At 36.0% G+C, this 21,526-nt stretch overlaps 1 protein-coding gene across 1 annotated transcript; it reads left to right on the top strand.

Annotated features, from left to right (window-relative positions):
• The first annotated feature begins 989 nt into the window (after nt 1–989).
• LOC107158797 (alpha fetoprotein) lies at nt 990–19,591 on the top strand. The gene is made up of 15 exons (XM_015505294.2): nt 990–1,169; nt 2,163–2,214; nt 3,151–3,283; nt 5,239–5,447; nt 6,946–7,078; nt 7,980–8,077; nt 9,603–9,732; nt 11,910–12,124; nt 13,700–13,832; nt 14,546–14,643; nt 15,158–15,296; nt 16,883–17,106; nt 18,233–18,365; nt 19,053–19,107; nt 19,451–19,591. Exons 1-14 carry the CDS (start codon nt 1,067–1,069, stop codon nt 19,095–19,097), a joined length of 1,845 nt encoding a protein of 614 aa, XP_015360780.1. The 5' UTR covers nt 990–1,066; the 3' UTR covers nt 19,098–19,107; nt 19,451–19,591.
• The last annotated feature ends 1,935 nt before the right edge of the window (nt 19,592–21,526 follow it).

The raw sequence follows: 21,526 nt of genomic DNA on the forward strand, positions 1-21,526 counted from the left end.
GGGTTACATAGAATAAAGTGAGTAAAAAGTTACAAATGAATGGGAGTCCTACTTGACCAGCACTGAAGACCTTATTCACACTGTGATAACTGTATTGTCTAAAAGTGCGATCAACAAAAAAATTTGTTTAAATGTGTTCCCTAATTACTTGTAGTATCATGTATATTTTTAAATGCACTACTTATTTATTTATTTTATATTTTTTATTGTAGATAGAAACAATATATTTTATTCATTTACTTTTTTGTAGTGATTTAATTGGTTTAGGTTACAGTTTAGGCATTGGGAATTTAAGTTCCCCCAATAACTCTAACGTGTAGCCAAAATTTAGAGCCAACATACACAGGGAAAGTTTGAAATCAAGGGTTTGTATGTGCCTATTAATTAGTATTAACATAATCATCTGGCATTGCTACATGAACAGAGTGGCTGGGCCATTTCCCAGTGACATCCATGCAAAATTATTTTGCAGCAAATAAAATCAGTATATCACCTGGCTTATTAGTTTGTGCTGTAAATTTTATCAACATGTATGTCAGGTGAAAAGTGTTTTTGAGCTAACCAGTAAATATATAATAATCAAGAAACGTACTTTTTAATGGAGAGTGTGAATTGGTCCAACAATGTGTTCAGTGTCTGGTTTACAAGTTTTTAACTAATATTTTAAAAGAAATAATGTATTTAGTTGAGTTGCATACCAAGATTAGGTTTTTTTTTTTCTTTATGACATTAACATTTTTAATTTGAAAGGGATTACTTTTTCTGCAATTTAGGGAAAAAGCATCTGTTTGAATACTTTGTCATTTGAGAAGTATATTTGTTATATTTTCACAACAGAATGAATTTGCAAAATGTTTTTCCACTCTGAAGAGGTCTGTGTCCTTGAACATAAAATGCAAATAATCCCTGTGCTGTTAATTATTGGCAAAATGTCCCATTTCCAACCTAAGGAAATAAAGTAATGGATATACTAACAAAAGGTTACTAGTTAACAGGCATTGCCCATGGAGGATATAAAAAAGAGTTTCAGGATGATTTTGAATATCCTGCTCTGCCACTGCCAACAATGGGATACCCAGCAACCATGAAGTGGGTGGTATCGATTTTTCTAGCCTTCCTACTAACTTTTACCGAATCCAGAACACTGCATAATAATGCATATGGAATAGGTGAGATACTTGGTGTCTTTCTTTTTGCCTTTGATCAAAATTCTTAAATTTGTGTTTATTCATTTGCCTTGATGTATTTATTGATTCACACAGAGAAAAAAGATTTAGCTGGTGAGTACATTCAAATGAAAGATAAGCTTATTACTTTATAAGAGATTTACAAAATCATAGAGCTGTGCTTAATATGACCAATGAATGCCTCATACGTGCCATGTTGCATTAATTTTTGTACATTATTTTTAATTGGTGTATATATTTACTTTGAAAAAAAATCTATATGTATGTATACCAGGCCATAATCCTGGCTCTTTCATCTCTAACATTTCCTCAGACTGTTAAAAGTAAGTAACATTATTATTCTTAATTCAGAAAAATGGATCACTATTTGACTTTCTGAAAAGGCAATACTGTGACTAGGATATGAATGAACAAACTGTGGCATATGTTCAAAATGATGACTGAAATATGTTTTTAACCATTTGCTTCTCAAGCCAAGTAGGGCCGGATACAGTGGCACACACCTGCAATCCCAGCACTTCAGGAGAATGAGGCAGGAGGATCACAAGTTCAAGACAAGCTTTGACCAGTTGGAAGATAGTCCTGGCAACTTAGCAAGACCCTGTCTCAAAATAAAAAAAAGAAAAGAAAAACTGGGGATGTAGCTCAGTGGTGGGAACCCCTGTGTTCAATTCCAAGTTTAAAAAAAAAATCAAGCCAATTAGAGCATATTTAGGGGGAAACCAAATGATAGGAAAACATGAGGTCCAGATTTTAGTGTTAGGTCTACTATAAACTTTTTTTGTTAACTTCTTTCCTTAGTTTCCTAGTTTTCTCAAGTATAAAATTAAGATGTTTAGATAGGGGATGTCTAATGACTTCTTAGTTCTAAAATTATATAGTTGCAATTTAAATCCAAACATTTATGTAACAGGATTGCTTCTTCCTGGATGCAGTTGAAAACACCACTTTTCATGACTTTCTTTTGTTTTCCAGCTTCCACACTGGATTCTTCCCAATGTTCTGCAGAGATGAATTTAGTTGACCTGTAAGTTTTTCTTATAGAAATGCCCTTTAGATCTGAAAAGCACAGATAATTTTAGTTAGGTAATGAAATGAAATTGGATAGCCCTATGAATTTTTAAATTAAAAAAGCAAATTAAACAATTTCAAGAAATGTTATCTGTACTGACTCTCAAATTGATACTGAAAAGGTAGAACTTTGGCCAATGTTTTAGCTATTAACCTCTAGATGACTTAGAATTCCACAGAGCCAACCAAATCAGAATCTAGAAACTGAAGATTAGTTTCTGATCAATGACAACTATGTATGAATTCAGGAACTTTTCTCATCGATACCAATAGATATAATGTTCCCTTTTCTGCATTCTATTTAAATCTTAGTAGCAAGTTGTAGGAGGTAGTATACTCCATCTTTTTGTTATTTGCAGAAAGCATATTGTTCCTTGGATGCTCTTCTTCTTTCCACATTTTAAAAATTTCTAATAAGGTATTTAAAGGCATGTGTTGCTGGCACTGCTTGATTACAGAAAGTACACACATTGCTTTGAATCAGTCCAGAAGCACCATTGTCTTGGATCAGGCTTTGATCATGAGGCGAGTAGACACAAGTAGAGGTCTAATGACTAAGTCTTTGCTTAAATTAAAAGCAGAAAACTTTAAATATAGATACCCTCAATTATGAGTGCATTACTGTGAGTGGGTGACTGTAAAAGTAGGAACAACTTTTTTGGGAAATCCAGTATTTTTGACTTTTAAAAGCCATACGTATATTTCTGGAGAAATATAAAAAAAGAAAAAGAAACAGGACTGACACTTTCTTCTGGATGACTAGATTCTTTTTTAAAGCAAATATCACCCTCTAAACAAGTTAGACAATAAACAGAAAATCAAACAAATATACTTGAGAGAAGTGTTTGATATGAATCTGCTCTTTAAGCATTCACATACATTTTTGTTTCAGGGCTACCATATTTTTTGCCCAGTTTGTTCATGGAGCCACTTACACAGAGATAAGGAAAATGGCCAATGATGTATTGGCTGTAATTAAGAAACCCACTGACGGTGAGCATCCTACAGGATGTTTAGAAAACCAGGTGAGTGAATAATAAAAAAAATCACCGTGATATTGGACCAAAATTTGGAATACAGAAGAGAAGATACAGAGAAGGCATGTATTTAAATATTTAAAGAGTGTTGTGTGAAAGAAGGATTAGATAAATTGTGATTTGCCAAAGGGCACAGATGAAAAAATTAGTAGCTATTGCAAACAATAAAAGCATGGTGACTAGGAGTTCAGATTATAGAGATTCTCTTTGTGACTGTAGGCATATTACTTAACTCCTTTGGAGGGCTTTAGTTTTCTTATCTATAGCACAAGGGACAAGATTAGGTCTAATTCAGAGTTATCATGGAGGTTGATACAATAATAGTAATAGCTGTTAATTTTTATTAAATATACAATGTGCTTGTCATTATTCTAGGGAGTGCTACAAACATACTGATAATCAAAATATGATATAACAGATAACACTGATGAATCAGAATGGTCGTACAGTGCGTGAGTTAAGAGACTCTGGCTAAGACTCTGTGGGCAGAATATCAGCTTTGCTTACAAATACTAATTTATCAAATCTTTATAATAATCCTAGGAGATTGGTCTCATTTTCCAGTTGAGGAAGCTGAAGCACAAGAAAGGTTAAGTCACATTCTTAAAGGAACCATAAAATCAGAATTCAAATTAGACACATGGGTCCAGAACTAGCATCTTCAGTAAATTCATTAAACTATACCAACACTCAGGTAAATGTGAGGTGCGTAGCACATATAAACAGGTTGCCAACATTAGCAAACAAATAATAGCATCAAAACATAGGACCCTGTTAAGTTAAACTTTAGATAAGGAATGAGTATTTATTTTTAGTATAAAATTGTCCCAGTGTAGATGCTCAATAAATAGTAGTTACTTTTTATTTTATCTCAATATAGAAATGAATATTGATTAGAGATATCCTATTGTGAAACAAAAGGCCCCCCAAATCCTCTGCATGGTAGGGTTGAAGTGACCTAAAGGCAGTGTGTCCGGACCACTGTAGGCACCCTTTTAAGAAATAAAGAGTTTTCCAACTCTGAAACTTCGGCATTAATAAAATCTTGGTTTTGCATCTATATTTTTGACTTGTCCTGATAATCTTTTTAAATTTATGTATACATAAATTTATGTATAAATTATGTAAAATATACTTCCTATTCAACTTTATATCCAATTAGAGATTCAAGGCAATGTTACCATTTGATAATTTATTGTAGTGAAGTTAAAGGTTTCTTTTATTTAATATGGATTAGAAATTAAAAGTCTTAATTAAAATTTTCAGGATTCTCTAAATATTAACAGTTTAAAAGCAAAATAAAAGGTTTTCTGAGATGAACTAACCACATGTATTCCTTAGAGGCTTTCTTTTGAGATATTGGTGTCATCATCCACATTGGGTAAAATTAAAGCACCAAATAAGGACATACGTGGGTTTTTAAACTTTTCAGCTAAATCTGTAGTTTTGACCAATGAAAAATGCTTTAATTTTTATTTTGTTTTGAAGTCATTTTTATTTTTAACTGAAAATAAAATCCGATTTTAGATCAACGTCTTGTCATAAAAAGACTATGAGAAATGATTGTCTCCGAAACACGTTTTATATACAAATGTGAAAAGCTTATATATCCTGGGGCCAAATTATTGATAACATAAAAGAGAAAATAACAGAGAATTTAAAATTAAGTGGGGAAAGACAAAATATTTCATGGTTCTTTTCCCTTTAAAATAAAATAGCTCTTTCTAACAGTCATATGTATAACTCAAGGACAGAAATTACTAATCCCAAAGGCAATGAAGAAAGCTATCTTGTCAGATCCAAACTAAAAGTGTTGGAATTTGTGTGGGGAATTTTCTTAATCTATAGTTATGGCTTTAGTTATTAGAAAAAAAATTTCATGTGCTTTAGAGAATTTTTAAGTAAAATAGTTATCTTTTATTAAAAGAAAAGCTTTCTTACAGATGTCTGCCTTTCTGGAAGAAATTTGCCATGAGAAGGAAATTTTTGAAAAGTATGGACTTTCAGACTGCTGCAGCCGAAGTGGAGAGGAAAGACATAGTTGCTTATTTGCTCACAAGAAGGCTGCTCCAGCCCTTCCACCCTTCCAAGCTCCAGAACCTGCCACAAGTTGTAAAGCATATGAAGAAGACAGGGAGACATTCATGAACAAGTAAGGAAAACCCCCAAAAGGAGCAGTACCAAACAATTTAGTATTTCTGCAATTTACTGGTATACTCCGAAGTGTAGAGAAGTAAGAATAATGCTTTGGATTGTATCTGCTGAGTCCTATACCAGATAATTATAGAACAATTTTAAGTGCAACTTTAAAGCACAGCATGCTACATGCAGTACAGACCACAAAATGGACCCAGAAGCTGTTGCATTAGTCTCTGGAGATACATCTGCCTTTTTCCCTTTAATCTCAAATTTATATAGCTCAGGAATATATTAATACTGCACAAAATGACTTCTTTCAGTGCCAAATATTGGCATATTATGCTCATCAAATTGCCTGAAAATTAAAAAAAATCATAGATCCAGGCATAGTTAAGATACATAAACAGGGCTAAGGTTTATTGAGCACATAGCATGCTGAGGATAAAATGGGCTTGGCATAAAAGATGGATTATGGATCATAAACACCCTTTGATGCTGCTTTCTCCTTTTCCTCTTCAATCGTCTTCCTTTTCCTGGTTTGTCAATGAAGAAATTAAAGCTTAGGAGGTGAAAGCAAAGGGCTGAGTATATTTGAACCCAGGTGGAAGTCTGGGAAGTTTGTAGCTAGTTCTTTATCATATCCATTTTCCTGATTACTGCTTGAACCCAGAGGCAGAACTTGCCCTTACCTGTGCTGTGGAGGATGTCAGGGTGGATGATTCCATTTTGCACTGACAAGGAAAAAAAAAAAAGGGTCCAATTTTCAGCTTTGCTCAGCAGCAGCCTGGCCATGAGTCCTCAAACCTGGCTGAGTAGACACAGTGAAAAAGACACTTTAATAAGAATCATAGTCAGCACTTCTGCCTACTGGTTTTCATAATAGAATCTTGTATTATCTATCAGATAGATCCCCCACTCCCATCCAAGTTTCTCTACTGACAGCATCTAGAAAAAAATATGACTGGTTTCCCTTTCAGAACAGAGCAAAGATAAAGCCCTCTGCAGTTTTTCCCTGTTGTTTGTTGTTACCTGAATCTTTTTTAAAACTTTTATTTATTTATTTATTGTTTTTAAATATATGACAGCAGAATGCATTACAATTCATATTACACATATAGAGCACAATTTTTCATATCTCTGGTTGTATATAAAGTATGTTCACACCAATTCGTGTCTTCATATATGTACTTTGGGTAACGATGCTCATCACACCACCATCCTTGCTAACTAACCCTCTGCCCCCCCTCTTCCCCTCCCACCCCTCTGCCCTACTTAGAGTTCGTCTATTCCTCCCATGCTCCCTCTCCCTACCCACTATGAATCAGCCTCCTTATATCAGAGAAAACATTTGACATTTGTTTTCTGGGGATTGGCTAACTTCACTTAGCATTATCTTCTCCAACTTTATCCATTTACCTGAATCTGTAAACAAATTTTAGAGTCCAGTTCCAAGCAGAAGTAGTCTTATTTTTATGCCTCTTTGAAACTTTTACCTTCTACTCCTTTCATAGATGCATCTATGAGATATCAAGAAGGCACCCCTTCCTATATGCTCCCACCATTCTCTCTCTGGCTGCTGGCTATGACAAAATGATTCCACTTTGCTGCAAAGCTGAAAATGCTGCTGAATGTTTCCAGACCAAGGTATCTGATTTGTATGGACATCTGAGCCAATGTGTAGTCTGGCTATGATTCATTGGAACCAACATTCAGAATGAAAACAGGCTTTCAGTGAAGAGCTTATTTATTTTTCAGAACAGAGCATTTCCAGCAGTCTGATATTCTTTGTGAGAAAAAAAAATTGGATTTTCTGTTTTCATTCATTCACTCAGCCAACAATTATTATTAAGTTTGGTGGGATCTAGAAGGAAAGCCAGAGAAAGAGATGATAATGTAAAAGAGAGAGAAGTGAAATATGTGGAAGAAAATAGAGAAAGGGAAGAGTAGGAGAAGAGAGAAAAAATCAAAGAGAACTGGGATACTTTATATTCATTACTTTTAGTCCTTAGAATAAATTTAAGGTGTATTATTGTTATTAATTGAACAGGGAAACTTAGGTTTAAAAAGCAAATAGCTTTCCCAAGTTTGCAAAGCTAGAATGATATCCACAATTAGCTACTCGAGACCCAAAATTCTATAAAAATTTCCTAAGAGTTATTACTATTCTCGATGTCAGGTTATGAGGCAAATTTACTTTTTGTAACTGAGCAGAAATTATCAAGCTTCAATCTGTCTTAAAGCTATATGTAAATAAGTCTTATAGCTGTATTCACTCATGATCCCCCCAATTATAATCTTTTTGTTTGAGATATTTTTAATAAATCAATCTGGTATAGAAACATATCAACTAATCTAAAAGAAAGAATGAATAATCTCAAAGAATGATGGAGTAATGTTTCACAAAATTGTATAGCATTTATAGTTCATAGCAAAAAAATTTGTAGAGTCTTGTGTTTTATCTATATGTGCTGTTTTCCTAATTGTTAGAACTTACAAAAGAAAATACAAACTTTCTTACAACCTTATTTATACTTTTCCACCTTAGACAGCATCGATTACAAAAGAATTAAAAGAAAGCAGCTTGTTAAATCAACATGTGTGTGCAGTAAAGAGAACTTTCGAACCCCTCATCTTCCAAGCCATGTAAGTTTAAGCTCTATCTAGGGATGCAGGTGAGATTTGTAGAATTATTAGCTTGCAACTATGGTTCATTTTTCTGAGTGTTGCTATTATAAAGAGTGAAGTCTCATTTGATGAGGGCCACTGTGATCAGAATCCTAGGATCTTGGGACTGGGTTCTCCTTGCTAAAAGCTTTGCTGAGATAACCCTCGGAGAAGAAACTGGAGGTTTATATTATTTATGTCTCCTAGATACTCTTTAAGTTACTGCCTGCAATCAAATTGTATCTCCTCATTAGATTATGTCTTCCTAGCTCCTCTGCAACAGCCTTCACTGAGAATAATCTAAAGCTTGTGGCTTACCAAGATATTCTTTACATTAATTATGCTTCCTAATATGCTATAAGGTCTCTTAAATCAATTGTTGCTGTAAAGAGTAATAGGTATGTTCATTCAGAGTTTGTTTATTAAATAACATATTAGAGAATATTATACACAGTGGAGAACTAGATGCAAATTTATATTCACACCATTAGTTCTAAACTGACTAAAATCTCTTCTTGGCAGAGGTCAGATTTATCCTTTAACTACCTTCCAATTCTATTTGAAATTTAAAAATAGATTTATGAACTACTTTATTTAAATTTATCTTAGTAATAAAATAGAAATTAAGATATGAATGTATTGACTCTATAATTTATCTCTAAGTAATAGTTTAATGCTCCAAATTTATAAAGAAAATCCATCTTCATCAGTAGAAGCAGTGGCTTCACACACTCATCTCTTAAAATTTAATGAAACAAGTAGAAGAACCTGGAATTTTTATTTTTTACTTCCATTCTGGCCAAGCTAAGTCTTGGCATGATGACATATCTGTAATGTTCAGTCTGCTCCACTTTCTTCTTCCATTTGTTTGATTTGCACATATGCACACCTCCCTGGATTCTCAGAAGTGTTTTTTTTTTTTAACTCAAAGTGAAAAATGATTATCATTGTCATAGAATTTTCCATTTCTTAATTGTTTAGCCTTTTTAATATTTCTATCTACTCCCTAAAATGATCCCAGATGCTTGCTATTGAGGACGAGCAGTAAAAACATAAAATTCATACCAGGTGTGGTGACACATGCCTGTAACCCCAGTGGCTCAAGAGGCTGAGGCTGGTGGATTGTGAGTTCAAAGCCAGCCTCAGCAATGGTGAGGTGCTAAACAACTCAGTGAGATCTTGTCTCTAAAGAAAGTACAAAATAGGGCTGGGGATATAGCTCAGTGGTTGAGTTTCCTGAGTTCAATCCCTGGTACCCCAATCTCCAAAAAAAAAAAAAAATCTCAATTTCCAAATAATTTTGGGGGCCAGGTTGCCATGTACAGAGCTACTGCCTTGAAAGACTGAGCAGGACTTGACAAGACATAAGAAGTGCTTCCTTTTCTTTTGAAACAACATGTTTCTGTTCTTCCTCTGAGTTTTACCATTACTGATACTCTCTGAATACTACATCATTTTGATAGCTAACCCAAATTGATTTTTAAATCCTTTCTTCTTCCCCTAGAACTGTTGCTAAGCTGAGTCAAAAGTTTCCCAGAGCAAATTTTACTGAAATTCAAAAGCTGGTCTTGGATGTGGCCCACATACATGAGGAGTGTTGCAGAGGAAATGTGTTGGAGTGTCTGCAGGATGGGGTGAGGAGTCTTGTTCCCTAAAAATATGTATTTCTGCTCCCTTTTCTTTCTTTTTTTTTTTGTCTGGTTCTTAAAGAGAGGAGGCTGTCTGGTTTCAGTTGGTCACAGGATATGGCTAATTAGGTGACCAAGTGATGTTACCCACTTCTTGCTAATAAAACTTAAGCCATCTTTTCTGATCCTGGCTTTTATTTCAGGGATGCCCCCTTTTGTAAGACAAGGACCCATTCATTTCTTACATCTAAAGAAGATATGATCTCCCAGGAGACCTCCATACAGGGTTTTTAGGGGCAAGCTCTTTACTCTTTATTTATTTTTTAAAATATTTTTTAATTGTAGTTGGATACATTACCTTTATTTTATTTATTTATTTTTATGTGGTACTAAGGATCGAACACAGTGACTCACACATGCTAAGTGAGTGCTCTACCTCAGATCCATAGCCCCAACCCCAAGCTCTTTCTTTTTAATGTGTTGTTTTTTCCTTCAATTTATTTCTTCATTTGATCAACACATATTACATACTTTGTATGGGCTAGCCACAGTGAGGGACACTTGTTAGGAAGGCATAAATTGACCTCCAGGAATTTCTAGTCTGATAGGAGAGATAAGACAGTGACCTCCTTGAAGTCAGGGACTGTTTTTTGTTTACTCTCTACAGGAAAATGCCTGGCATGTGAAAGGCATTCTATTACAATTTGTTGAATGATTGAAAACAGCTAAAAGAACACAATAAATTTTTCCACAAGGCCAAAAGCTAGTCATGGCCTAAGAGAGGTGTGAATAAAGGGCTCTAGGAGAATTAAACAAAACCCAAAGCCCTAGCAACAGATTCTTTTTGCATGATATAGTCAGTGGTGATCAAAGCAGTGTGGCTATTTGGACCAACTCTAGACCCCTTAGACATTGTACAAGAGTCTTTCCTATTTCCAATGGTCTTCCTCTCTGGTCCCCTGTGACACACTCTCCTCTCAGAGGAAGCTTAAAATCACTATTCTCAGATGCTCAAATGACCTGAAAACCAGGCTGGAAGCTGGATTCTAGAGGGCTGACCATGCAGAGTTAATTCTCATTTCAGCCCACTCCCATGGCAGCTAGTTTTAGAATCTGCAAGCAGCCAAGGTGCAGGGGAGGCCTCAGAGTGACAGCCCTTGAGCATAGCAGAGTCCTGGAGTGAGTTGCTGAGGTGGGGGGGATGAACTGGAAACTTTGCCACCTCACTGAATTTCTCATCTAGAGGAGTTTACATACAGACTAGGAACATCAACAAGAACTATTTCATTTTTATTTGAGGTCAGCTTTCTCAGTTTTTAAGTGGGAATTTTGTTCATTTTCTTAAGTAGCTTCCCTCCCCACCTCCCGTGCTAGGAATCAAATCCAGAGCCTCACATGCACCAGCTGAATGTTCTACCACTGAGCTACATCCACAGCTCTAATTTTGTTGTTTTTCATAGTTACTTTTAAAACCTATTTAAAAACTGGAATTCATAAGGACTCTTTTCCTTTAAAGTTAATTTTCATATGATACGTAAGTTAGATTTTAAAAGCTGAAGAATGGATTCTAATTGACCCCGCTGAGAATGCCTGGAATTTTCAGTCCCATGACAGGAGTGTATCTGAAAGCTTGACCTTTTTGACCACTTGGGTGCACTGCCCTCTGGTGGGAATAGTGGGTCACTACAGATTGTTCTGATACAGAGTGGAAAGTTTTGCTTTTCATGACACCAGCAGCAAATGTTGTGTAGAGGTGAACTTGAATACTATTTGTTGCTATTTGATTTCCCTCTTGTTTTGAGGCCTTCGTACTAAAATAATAGGGTTTATCTGACAACTATGGGAAAAAGAATTGAACAAATGTGTACCTGGATAGGAGTGACAAAAGCACTTTTTAGTATGGGAGACAAGGAAAGTGTCTTCTTTCTTCTTCCTTCCTCTCTTCTTCCTTCCCTTCCTCTGCTCTATTCTTTCCTCTTTCCTCAATTCTGGGTTTTAAAAAAATCATTACTTCTTCCTTCTTAGTAAAGATGGAGTGGAAAATTTGTTCTCCATAATTTCCTTCTCCCTCTGTCTCCCTCCCTGTTTTCTCCTTCCTTCCTCCTTTTCACCCTAGAACTGGCTCTGAGGTCCTACTTACAGAATAAAACTTTAAGACTTATGTTTTGTGTTTCCAACTACAGGAAAAAATTATGTCATATATTTGTTCTCGACAAGATGCTCTGTCAAGCAAAATAACAGAATGCTGCAAATTGCCCACACTTGAACTAGGTCATTGCATAATCCACGCAGAAAATGACGACAAACCTGAAGGTCTGTCTCCAACCCTCAACAGGTTTTTAGGAGATAGAGATTTCAACCAGTTTTCTTCAGCTGAAAGAAACATCTTCTTAGCAAGGTAACACGCTCTCTCTGCAAATGTGTGTTCAACAAGTTGAGATCATTAAGTGGCTGGCAGCTTTGTGTGGTTGAAGTGGAGAGTGATGGTTTTTAAACTTATATGTGAGGATGTTTGGCTAGAATATTCTGAGTTGAAAGAGATGTAAGCAGATAACTAGAGAAAAGGGAAAGGCATCTAACAAAGGTGAGGCTTTCACCATCTGTTATTAACTGGCTTACGTACAAAGTGTATTTTATTTAATATCAATTTCTTTGGAGTAAGAATCATTGTCATTATAATAGTTTACTCATATAATGGTCAACATTGAAATGTCGAATAAGGTATAGATATTTTGTAATGAGAATGACTTATGGTTAAAAATGTGCTTTATTGTCATGGATATTTAAAGAACTTTTCCCAAAAATATAACTCCATAGATAGAAGGTTTATTTGTTATTTGTTGAATATGTGTTGTATATTTTTAGAAAATCAAGGCACATTTAGATACATCTGCAGTAGGGTAGTTTGTTGTAATAGAATTCACAGACCGTGTTCTTATTACATTTGCCTTTAGGGAAGTAAGCAGTCAGGTAAATATATTTTCCCTTATTGTATGTGTCTATAAACACTAAAGAATTGCATTTGTGCAACTCTTAGGACATTATACTTAATGATCTTCAAGGTTCTTCTAAATTTAAAAGTCTGATTCTGATGCAATAATGAAAATAATGGCCCAATTTTCTTTCTAATATTCCCTGAAAATATTGTACTATTGTTACATTAAAATTAGACATTCACACATTGTTTGACCTGCTAAATAAAATTATGAAAATTGGAACTAAGACCAGAATTGGGAGACACATCTTGACATTTTATTGGTGGAAGAACTTAATATGACCAATTCCTATAATCTGGGAGTATAGTTAGTAAACTCAAGAGTTATCTTTAAGTTTACACATCAACACATCTCTAAAGCTAATTGTTTGCTTAACAGAAGCATATCTTCAGGTGAAAAGGATCTTAGCAGAAACGATACCCCCCTGCCCGGGGCACTTGTATTGCTTCCTTCACCCAGGTCTCTGTCTGATATTACTGCCCAGAGAAGCTTTTCTTGACCCCTTGCTAAATTAGTGTCCTCTCCACTTATGGGAGTTACCTCCTTTCCTCTCTTCCATCTTTCTTTCCCTTTATCGATGGATCACTACCTGAGATAGATGACCTCCCTCCTGTTTGCTTGATTCTGCCTCTCTCTAACACAGGAGAGGGCCGGCATTTTATCTTACACAGTGTTGTCTCCTTACTGCCTAAAGCAATGTTAGCATAAAGCAGGCACAACGAATGAAGGTAAAAATTCACAATTGAAAAGCCAACGTGAGCTGCAAAAGAAAATAAAATACCATTTTACAGGACAACTTGAGGGACATGGTTTATATTCATAGTATTGTCATTCACAGTGTTCAGATCATGATGTCCAGCTTTATTTATCTGATTTTTAATTTCCATGGACACTATCACACAGGAGTGATTAGGAACGCAATGACTTCATTTTGTCTTAATTCCAAGGATTTATGATATTTTCCCCACATATTTTAGTTTTGTTCATGAATATTCAAGAAGACATCCTGAGCTTGCTGTCCCAGTAATTCTAAGAGTTGTTAAAGGATACCAGGAGGTACTGGAGAAGTGTGCTCAGTCTGAAAAACCTCTTGAATGCCAGGATAAAGGGGTAAGTTGATTGATAATTTCAGAGAAAACCTGATATAAACGGATTGAGAGTATCCATTAAAAATCTGCTGGATGTGGTGCATACCTGTAATCCCAGCTACTTGGGAGGTTAAGGCAGGAGGATTAAAAGTTACAGGCCAGGCTGGGAAATTGAGCAAGACCCTGTCTGAAAATAAAATTTTAAAAAAGCTGTGGATGAAGTTTAGTGGTAGAGTACCTGAGTCAGGTCCTGGGTTCAAATCCCAGCACTGAAAAAACTCTTTGAAATATTCTAGTTATTGACTAGTAGTTAGCTAGTTATATCAATGAACTATTAATATAGACATTAAGTTGTTATTAACTAATAGCCAGCAAATAGTGCCTTACTTAAGAATAAAATTGTTAACCAAACATTCTTTGGTACACAGAATAAAGATAATATTCATTTCTGGATAGATCCAGAAAGACAGAAATTTTGTACAGAAAGAACTGTAACTTTTATGCAGAGATGGAGTTCTGCTATCAATTTTGTGATTCACAAAGTTTTAAACTATATCTCTCCAAGTCCATTTCCTTTAATTCTTAAAATTTATACTTTATTACCTTTAATATTTAAAAAAACCTCTAAGACTGGTTTCTATTATAATAGCATAAAATATTGATCAATTTTATATACAGTTATATAGAGAGTCCAGGAAGAGAGAAAAATGTATCCAATAATGTTTGTATTTTCAGGAAGAAGAATTACAGAAATACACCCAGGAGAGCCAAGCACTGGCAAAGCGAAGCTGTGGCCTCTTCCAGAAATTAGGACAATATTACTTACAAAATGCGTACGTTTTTGTAAATAGTATTTTCAGTGATTTAAAATTACTTAGTGATGCAAGACTACTCTAATTTCAGTTTCTATTTCTAATGGAAGTCAGTAAAATCTGTTTACCTCATTTCCCTCGAGAGATGGTAGCCGTCCCCATTTCCCCTTTTAGGACCCTATGAAGTCTGATCTGTGAAACTGGCTTTATCTTCCTCAAACCTTGCAAATATTTAAAGACATTCATTCTTCCATGGTTTGTCACAGTTAAAATCACACACACACACACACACACACAAATCAGTTACAATCAGTGGGACGCTGAGGTTGGGAATAAAAGTCAGCCTTCTGCCCAGATTTTACCTTTTAATGGTGACATGTTGGGAGGAGGATAGCACAGAGAGAGTGATGTTGAGAGTAGCTGCATCTTCAAAGTCAGTCCAAATACCGAATCTTCTGATGTCAGAAGTAGGTCATTGAGAGGCCAAAAACTCATGATGGACTCACCAGGACTTGGTGAAAAATGCTTCTTTCAGGTTTCTCGTTTCTTATGTGAAGAAAGTGCCTCAACTGACCTCAGCTGAGCTGATGGCCCTCACCGAGAAAATGGCCAACACGGCAGCCACGTGTTGCCAACTCAGCGAGGACAAGCAACTGGCCTGTGGTGAGGGAGCGGTGAGTGTTTTCTTTAAGTTTTTAATCTGGTTTCTGCTGCCTGACTTGAAGTGGCCTTCTAATTCCCATGTAGGGGAAATGGGAGAACCCAGCGTGGAGACAGCTTTAGCAAGCTCCTTCAGTGAGGTGCAATTGGCGACCGTGTGAGAACCCAGCTCCAAATGGTAGGCCTGTGGCCAGGACTCCAGTCCTTCTAGAAGGGCTGGTGAAAATGCAGCCAGGCTACTGCACAATGTCTGGGCAAGCTTTCTGTGCAGGAAAGATGGAATACTAACCTCATATTTCCTCTTTTTGCTCATCAAATGCTTACTTTAATTTACAAAAGAAAGAAAAAGCTGTACCCTCAATAGACTAAAATTTGCCATGTGACTTGAACCATACTTAGGTTTTTGCTTTTTGTAGAACAATCTTATAATCATAATGATACCAGGGGCAATTTGTTCCCTTTGACGGGATATAAGGTATAGAATAATGTAAATAAGTCCCATATTCTGACAAGTAAAAATGACTTTCCAGTTATTAACAGCAATGATCTTTACTTTCTAGTCACTCATGTCATATATGATTACAGACTGAATTTTTAAAAATTATTTTTCCCTTAATGTCACAATAGTGAATAAAATTATATATCAGGTTTTCCTTGTTCTTCTTTTTGACCATGGGGAGTTATTTATTAATTGGTTTTCATGTCCCCAAAGATTAGGAGCAAAAGGAGTTTCCTGCGATTGTTACCTTACTCAGTGATCACATTTTTTCCCTGAGAAGCTGCAGGGATGCCAGGTGGTGTAACAATCCAGGAGTGGAGGTTCTGGGGCTTCTTTCCTACATGCCCAGCCCATTTCACCACTTACTAGTTGTGTCATTCTGGAAGCTATACTCATGTCACTAAGATTCAGCTTTTTCATCTGACATTTTAGAATGAAATTGTACCATCTTCATAGGACAGCTCTCTGAAACTATGTAATCTGAGTAACTCCTATCCTATTAACCTGAAACATAGTGTATACACAAAGCATGTTGACATTTATTGAAAGTTTTTCCTAGGCATTTAAGATGTCTATGAAGTGTGGAAAATAGCAAGATTCCACATTAGAAAAACCTTCATGGTACATGGGTATTGGCCCTGTTTCTTTTGTGTTAGCTGTGTGTATGTGTGGATATAGATGGCAGAGAACTCAGTTTGCACCATTCTTATCTTCAGAAAGTGATCCACTGTATCTCGAAAGTAAGGCTCAACTAGAGATACACAGGAAACAAACATGTATGTTTCAAGGATCAGGGATGAGACTTTTTCCCCCTTTAGAAGTGTTTCAAATAGCTGATATCAAATAGCTCAAAGACTGTCTTCAATATCAATAAGGTAACATCTGTCACTAAAACCAAAGATTCATCCCCAACAAATTGGTGAGCACTGGTTTTATAAAATGGCAACACATGATTCTACACACATAGCAATTTTTTCCTTCAATATTAATTATAATTTACTGGACATTAAAAATGATCACAAAAGTTTTCTGAAAACCTGAACCAACTTTGTGACTAATGTCCCAACTCCTTGCTTTTTTCTTTCTCCTTCTTTTAACCAGGCTGACCTTATTATTGGACACTTGTGTATCAGGCATGAAGTGAATCCTGTGAACCCTGGTGTTGGCCATTGCTGCAATTCTTCATATGCCAACAGGAGGCCATGCTTCAGCAGCTTGGTGCTAGATGAGACCTATGTTCCTCCATCATTCTCTGCTGATAAATTCATCTTCCATAAGGATCTGTGCCAACCCCAGGGGGTAGCACTGCAAACCATGAAGCAAGAGTAAGAAATTGTCTTTTGCTAGAATGGAGAAGACCAGCAATAACAAGTAGCAGTTGAGACTTTTTTCTTGCACTTCTCCAACTCCTGGGCTGATTAGTGAAACATATTATCCCCCAAACACCTATGGTGTCTTTCAAAATAGTTCTGTTCTCACAGACTCATTGGAAAGTAGGTCTGTAAAAATTCATTAGGGCACACAATTTCCTGTTTTCAAAAATTGTCTCTTTTTAATTATTGATTTAATGCATTTTGGGGTTAAGGAAAAATGAACAATCTATTTAGGGAGATTAAAGTGTATCTTTGTGGCGAGTGTGGTTACTTCTATTACAAGCACAGGAGGCACATAATTGAGTCTGTTTTTACAGTATGCTTTATAGAGAGAGAATAATCATATTTGATTCAACCTTGTGGCATGGGAGTTCAGAAATGAAGTACACATTGCAGTTTATTGTGGGAGTCGTTCTGCAATGGTGATGGTAATGCAAGTCAGTAGAATTTATGTTCTCCAAACACCCATGCATGTTAAAACTCACTTGCTTTGTAAATGGTCTTCCTTCTTTGGAAAACCTGTTCTTCCTCTTTTTCTTTATCACAGTCTGAGGCATGTTTCAAGGAAGAATAAAGCTGCCTCCTCTGGCCTGCTCTCCCTGTTGCCCCAGGCAACACTAATTCCAGTGGGAAAGCATTGCTAAATGAGTAGTACAGGGGTAATTGGTGCTACCAGTGCTAAGTAAAGGTGTGATCATGGTGGGTGGCAGGGTCTGGAAATCTGGGCCTTTGAGTATGGATAAGACACACTTTAGAGGAGAGAACAGCAAAGGATAATCTAGGCAAGTAAGAAAAAGACCATACTTCACTACATAGAAGTATGACAGGATTATAAAATAGTGTTTGATCTGTATTCTACAAAAGTCCAGACCAGTGGAAAGTTGGCATGGGACCAGCCTCAGTCTTTCTGATGAGAGCGCTTTAGACAGGTGTGTGCACTAAGACTGGAGAAGGTTTGATGGACTGGTGGTTTGGGCTGAGGGTAACTAGAGCTTTGACAATTCTTTAGGAGGAAGCTTTAGAAGAATACCAGTGTATAACAGACTTCTCTCTTATTTTGTGTTGTTTAAATCCATAGGTTTCTCATTAACCTTGTGAAGCAAAAGCCACAAATAACAGAGGAACAGCTTGAGGCTGTCATTGCAGATTTCTCTGGCCTTTTGGAGACATGCTGCCAGGGCCAGGAGCAGGAAGTCTGCTTTGCAGAAGAGGTGAGGCAGCTCATTTTCACATGCAAATCTTGGTGTGGAGTTTTCTGTGGTGAAAAAGGGAAAACAATAATCTATCGATGGATAATTTTAAAATAATAATTTTAAAATAATTTAAATTTCATATAGAGATAGATTGAAGAATTTCATGTTTTTTTTTAAATAACCACATTTTCCCCACTAAAATATTAGGAAGAATTCTAATTTTATATGGCAAATTGGCAATTTTGATTGTTTTCCTAGTAGAAAAAACTAGTAAGTGACTCTGTAAGTAATTGATGATAATTTAAATGGTTTTTGGCCTAAAATTTATCAATATTGTTAAATGGATTTAAAAAAGATATAACAAATTAATTGCACAAACAGGATATTGAGAGAATTTAAAAAATGTTTTGAACTCATTAAGGAGCATGCCTTTGTATACCAACAGAGCAGTCACTAAGAATTGTCTTAAACCAACTGCTTAGTAATTTTAGCTGAATTTGTAGTTGACTACACATTTTTTTCCCTCTCTGGCTTCTACTGTCCCAGATTGTTGACCTTAGAGTTGTATTTCTTTAACTCCTTAATTTCTCAATTGACTAATATACATGCCTGTGAATTCGCTCCAGATTCTACAGAGTGACCTGTAGGACTGTCATGGTCATCTATTACTTTTTCTGATTGTTTTTATTTGTTATTAATTTACAGGGTCCAAAACTGATTTCAAAAACTCGTGCTGCTTTGGAAGTTTAAATTCCTTCAGGTAACAATGAATCACGATAAGGCTAAATATAATGTTGATTCTACCCAAATATCCACCTATAGTGAGAGAGATGCTAGGAAGTGCCTTAAAAATAAATGTAATTTAATTTTAGAAGCTTACTTAAAAAAATACACTGGGACAAATTTACGCCTAAAATGTTAAATTAGTGATTCAGCTAATACAAAAATAAAAAATAATTAGTTTACTTCACAGCCTGCAGAGAATGCCACCTGAAGGCTTCCTCATGAGCACATGTTTCCCTGACGTAGGGTAATAGAGCCCGTTGCCTTCTACACCTGTTCATTTAATTAGTACTTAATATATATTTTTGTGTATGTTTCAGAGGGAGGAGAAGAAGACAACCTGAGTCATCATTGTTTGGTGTGATTTTTTCTTTAAATTACAACTGACAAAACTTATAAATTAATAAAATGATGAAGAGTTTTATGTGAGATATCTCTAACAAATAAAGTATCCTCAGATATTTCTGTTTTTCTAGTCTGATTATTTGTAAATATTTACAGATATTTCTTTCGTTTTATATATCATTGTCTGAAATATTCTGTTAAAAAAAAATCACTGAGGGGGCTGGGGTTGTGGCTCAGAGGTAGAGCGCTTGCCTAGCACATGTGAGGCCGATCTTCAGCACCACATACAAATAAATAAAATTAAGGTATGGTATTGTGTCCAACTACAACCAATAAATAAATAAATAAATAAATCTCTGAGGACTGGTTGCTGTAGATTAAAGCCATCTCGGATGGCTACAACACTGGAGGCTAGGTTAGCTTGGTGACTTGAGAAATTCTGAAACACTCTTTGGTGCTTCCAGGGCACATTGTTTCTTAAATGACCACTAAACATCAGAATTGATAATCTGGAGGCAAGAAAAGAAATTATTGTGCTTTTATAGGATCTATGAAAATTTAACATCTCAACCTTTCCTCAATCTTGTTCACTTCTCTACTCACTGGCATTGTAAAACTGTGTTCACCGTGATGTAGATGTCTGTATTGAATGGAATTAATATTTATATCAATCTTTTTATTCTGCAAGGATTTACTGAGTACACACTAGGTGGCAGCCCTGTTTTGGGTATAGTCACTGTCCCCAGTTGTTTTAGTAGAGAAGGAAGCAAGTGAATAGCCATACCACAAGATTATGCCCCTAGTGGAGCAGACAACAAATTGTTGAGGGAATCAAAGGGTGAGTGAGACCAATTCTGACTGCGGAAAGTGCCACAGTCAATTAAGGAAAGACTTAGAAGATGAACAGTCATTCAGCAGTTCTAGTAAAGGAGGAGATCATTTCATAAAATTAGAAACCATGGCCAAGGGACTAGGCATGACAGAACATGAGGATGGAGGAAGTTAAAGACGCTCAGGGACTGGTGTGCCTATGTGGAATGTGGTCTTGGAGCAGTGGTGTAGGGTAGCTGGTTTAAAAGACAGTGGGCTGGGAATGATTTTAATTTGTGCTTTTGCCTATACACTAAATTGCAAAGAAGACTCTCATTTGTCTCATTACCAAGAAGTAATAGAAATCAGAAGTCCTTAAATTTTCTGGTGTCCATGGGATAATACTAGAAGGAAGCTAAACTTCTGAGGGAACAAGGTGATGCAAATTGGTGACTGGAAACTAGCCACTCTTAAAAAATTAGCTCTCTCTTCAAAGCCAGCCTTAGCAACAGTGAGGCCCTAAGCAACTCAATGAGAACTGTTTCTAAATAAAATACAAAGTAGGGCTGGGGCTCAGTGGTCGAGTGTCCCTGAGTTCAAATACCAGTACAAAAAACAAACAAACAAACAAAAAACAACTCTCTCAACCTCTTCCCTGGTAAATTATCACATAAAGAATTTGTCTATTCTCAATGATGCTGCTTTAAAAAGATTAAGGAAGATAACAGAGAATTACTTGATAATATGGAATTAAATTTGCAATCTTTAATAATAATATCTCCAGAAAGTTCCAATTATATATGAACTGAACAACACACTTCTCAACAACTCGTGAATCAGAGAAGAAAGCAAAAGGGTACTTAAAAACATTTTGATCTGAATGAAAATGAAACATAACATATCAGAATTTATGAGAGGCCACTAAGACAGTACTTAAAAAAAAAATTTATCCCAGTGGCTTGGGAGGCTGAGGCTGAAGGATCACAACTTAAAAGCCAGCCTCAGCAAAAGTGAGGTGCTAAGCAACTCAGTGAGACCCTGTCGCTAAATAAAATACAAAATAGGGCTGGGGACATGGATCAGTGGCCAAGTGCCCCTGAGTTCAATCCCCGGTACCAAAGGGAGGAAGAAGAAGGAGAAGGAGAAGGAGAAGGAGAAGGAGAAGGAGAAGAAGAAGAAGAAATTTATATAGAAGAAGAAAAGAAGGAGGAGGAGGAGGAGGAGAAATAATTTACATCAGT

Source organism: Marmota marmota, unplaced genomic scaffold (genome assembly GCF_001458135.2).
Source record: "Marmota marmota marmota unplaced genomic scaffold, marMar, whole genome shotgun sequence".
Lineage (NCBI taxonomy): Eukaryota > Metazoa > Chordata > Mammalia > Rodentia > Sciuridae > Marmota > Marmota marmota.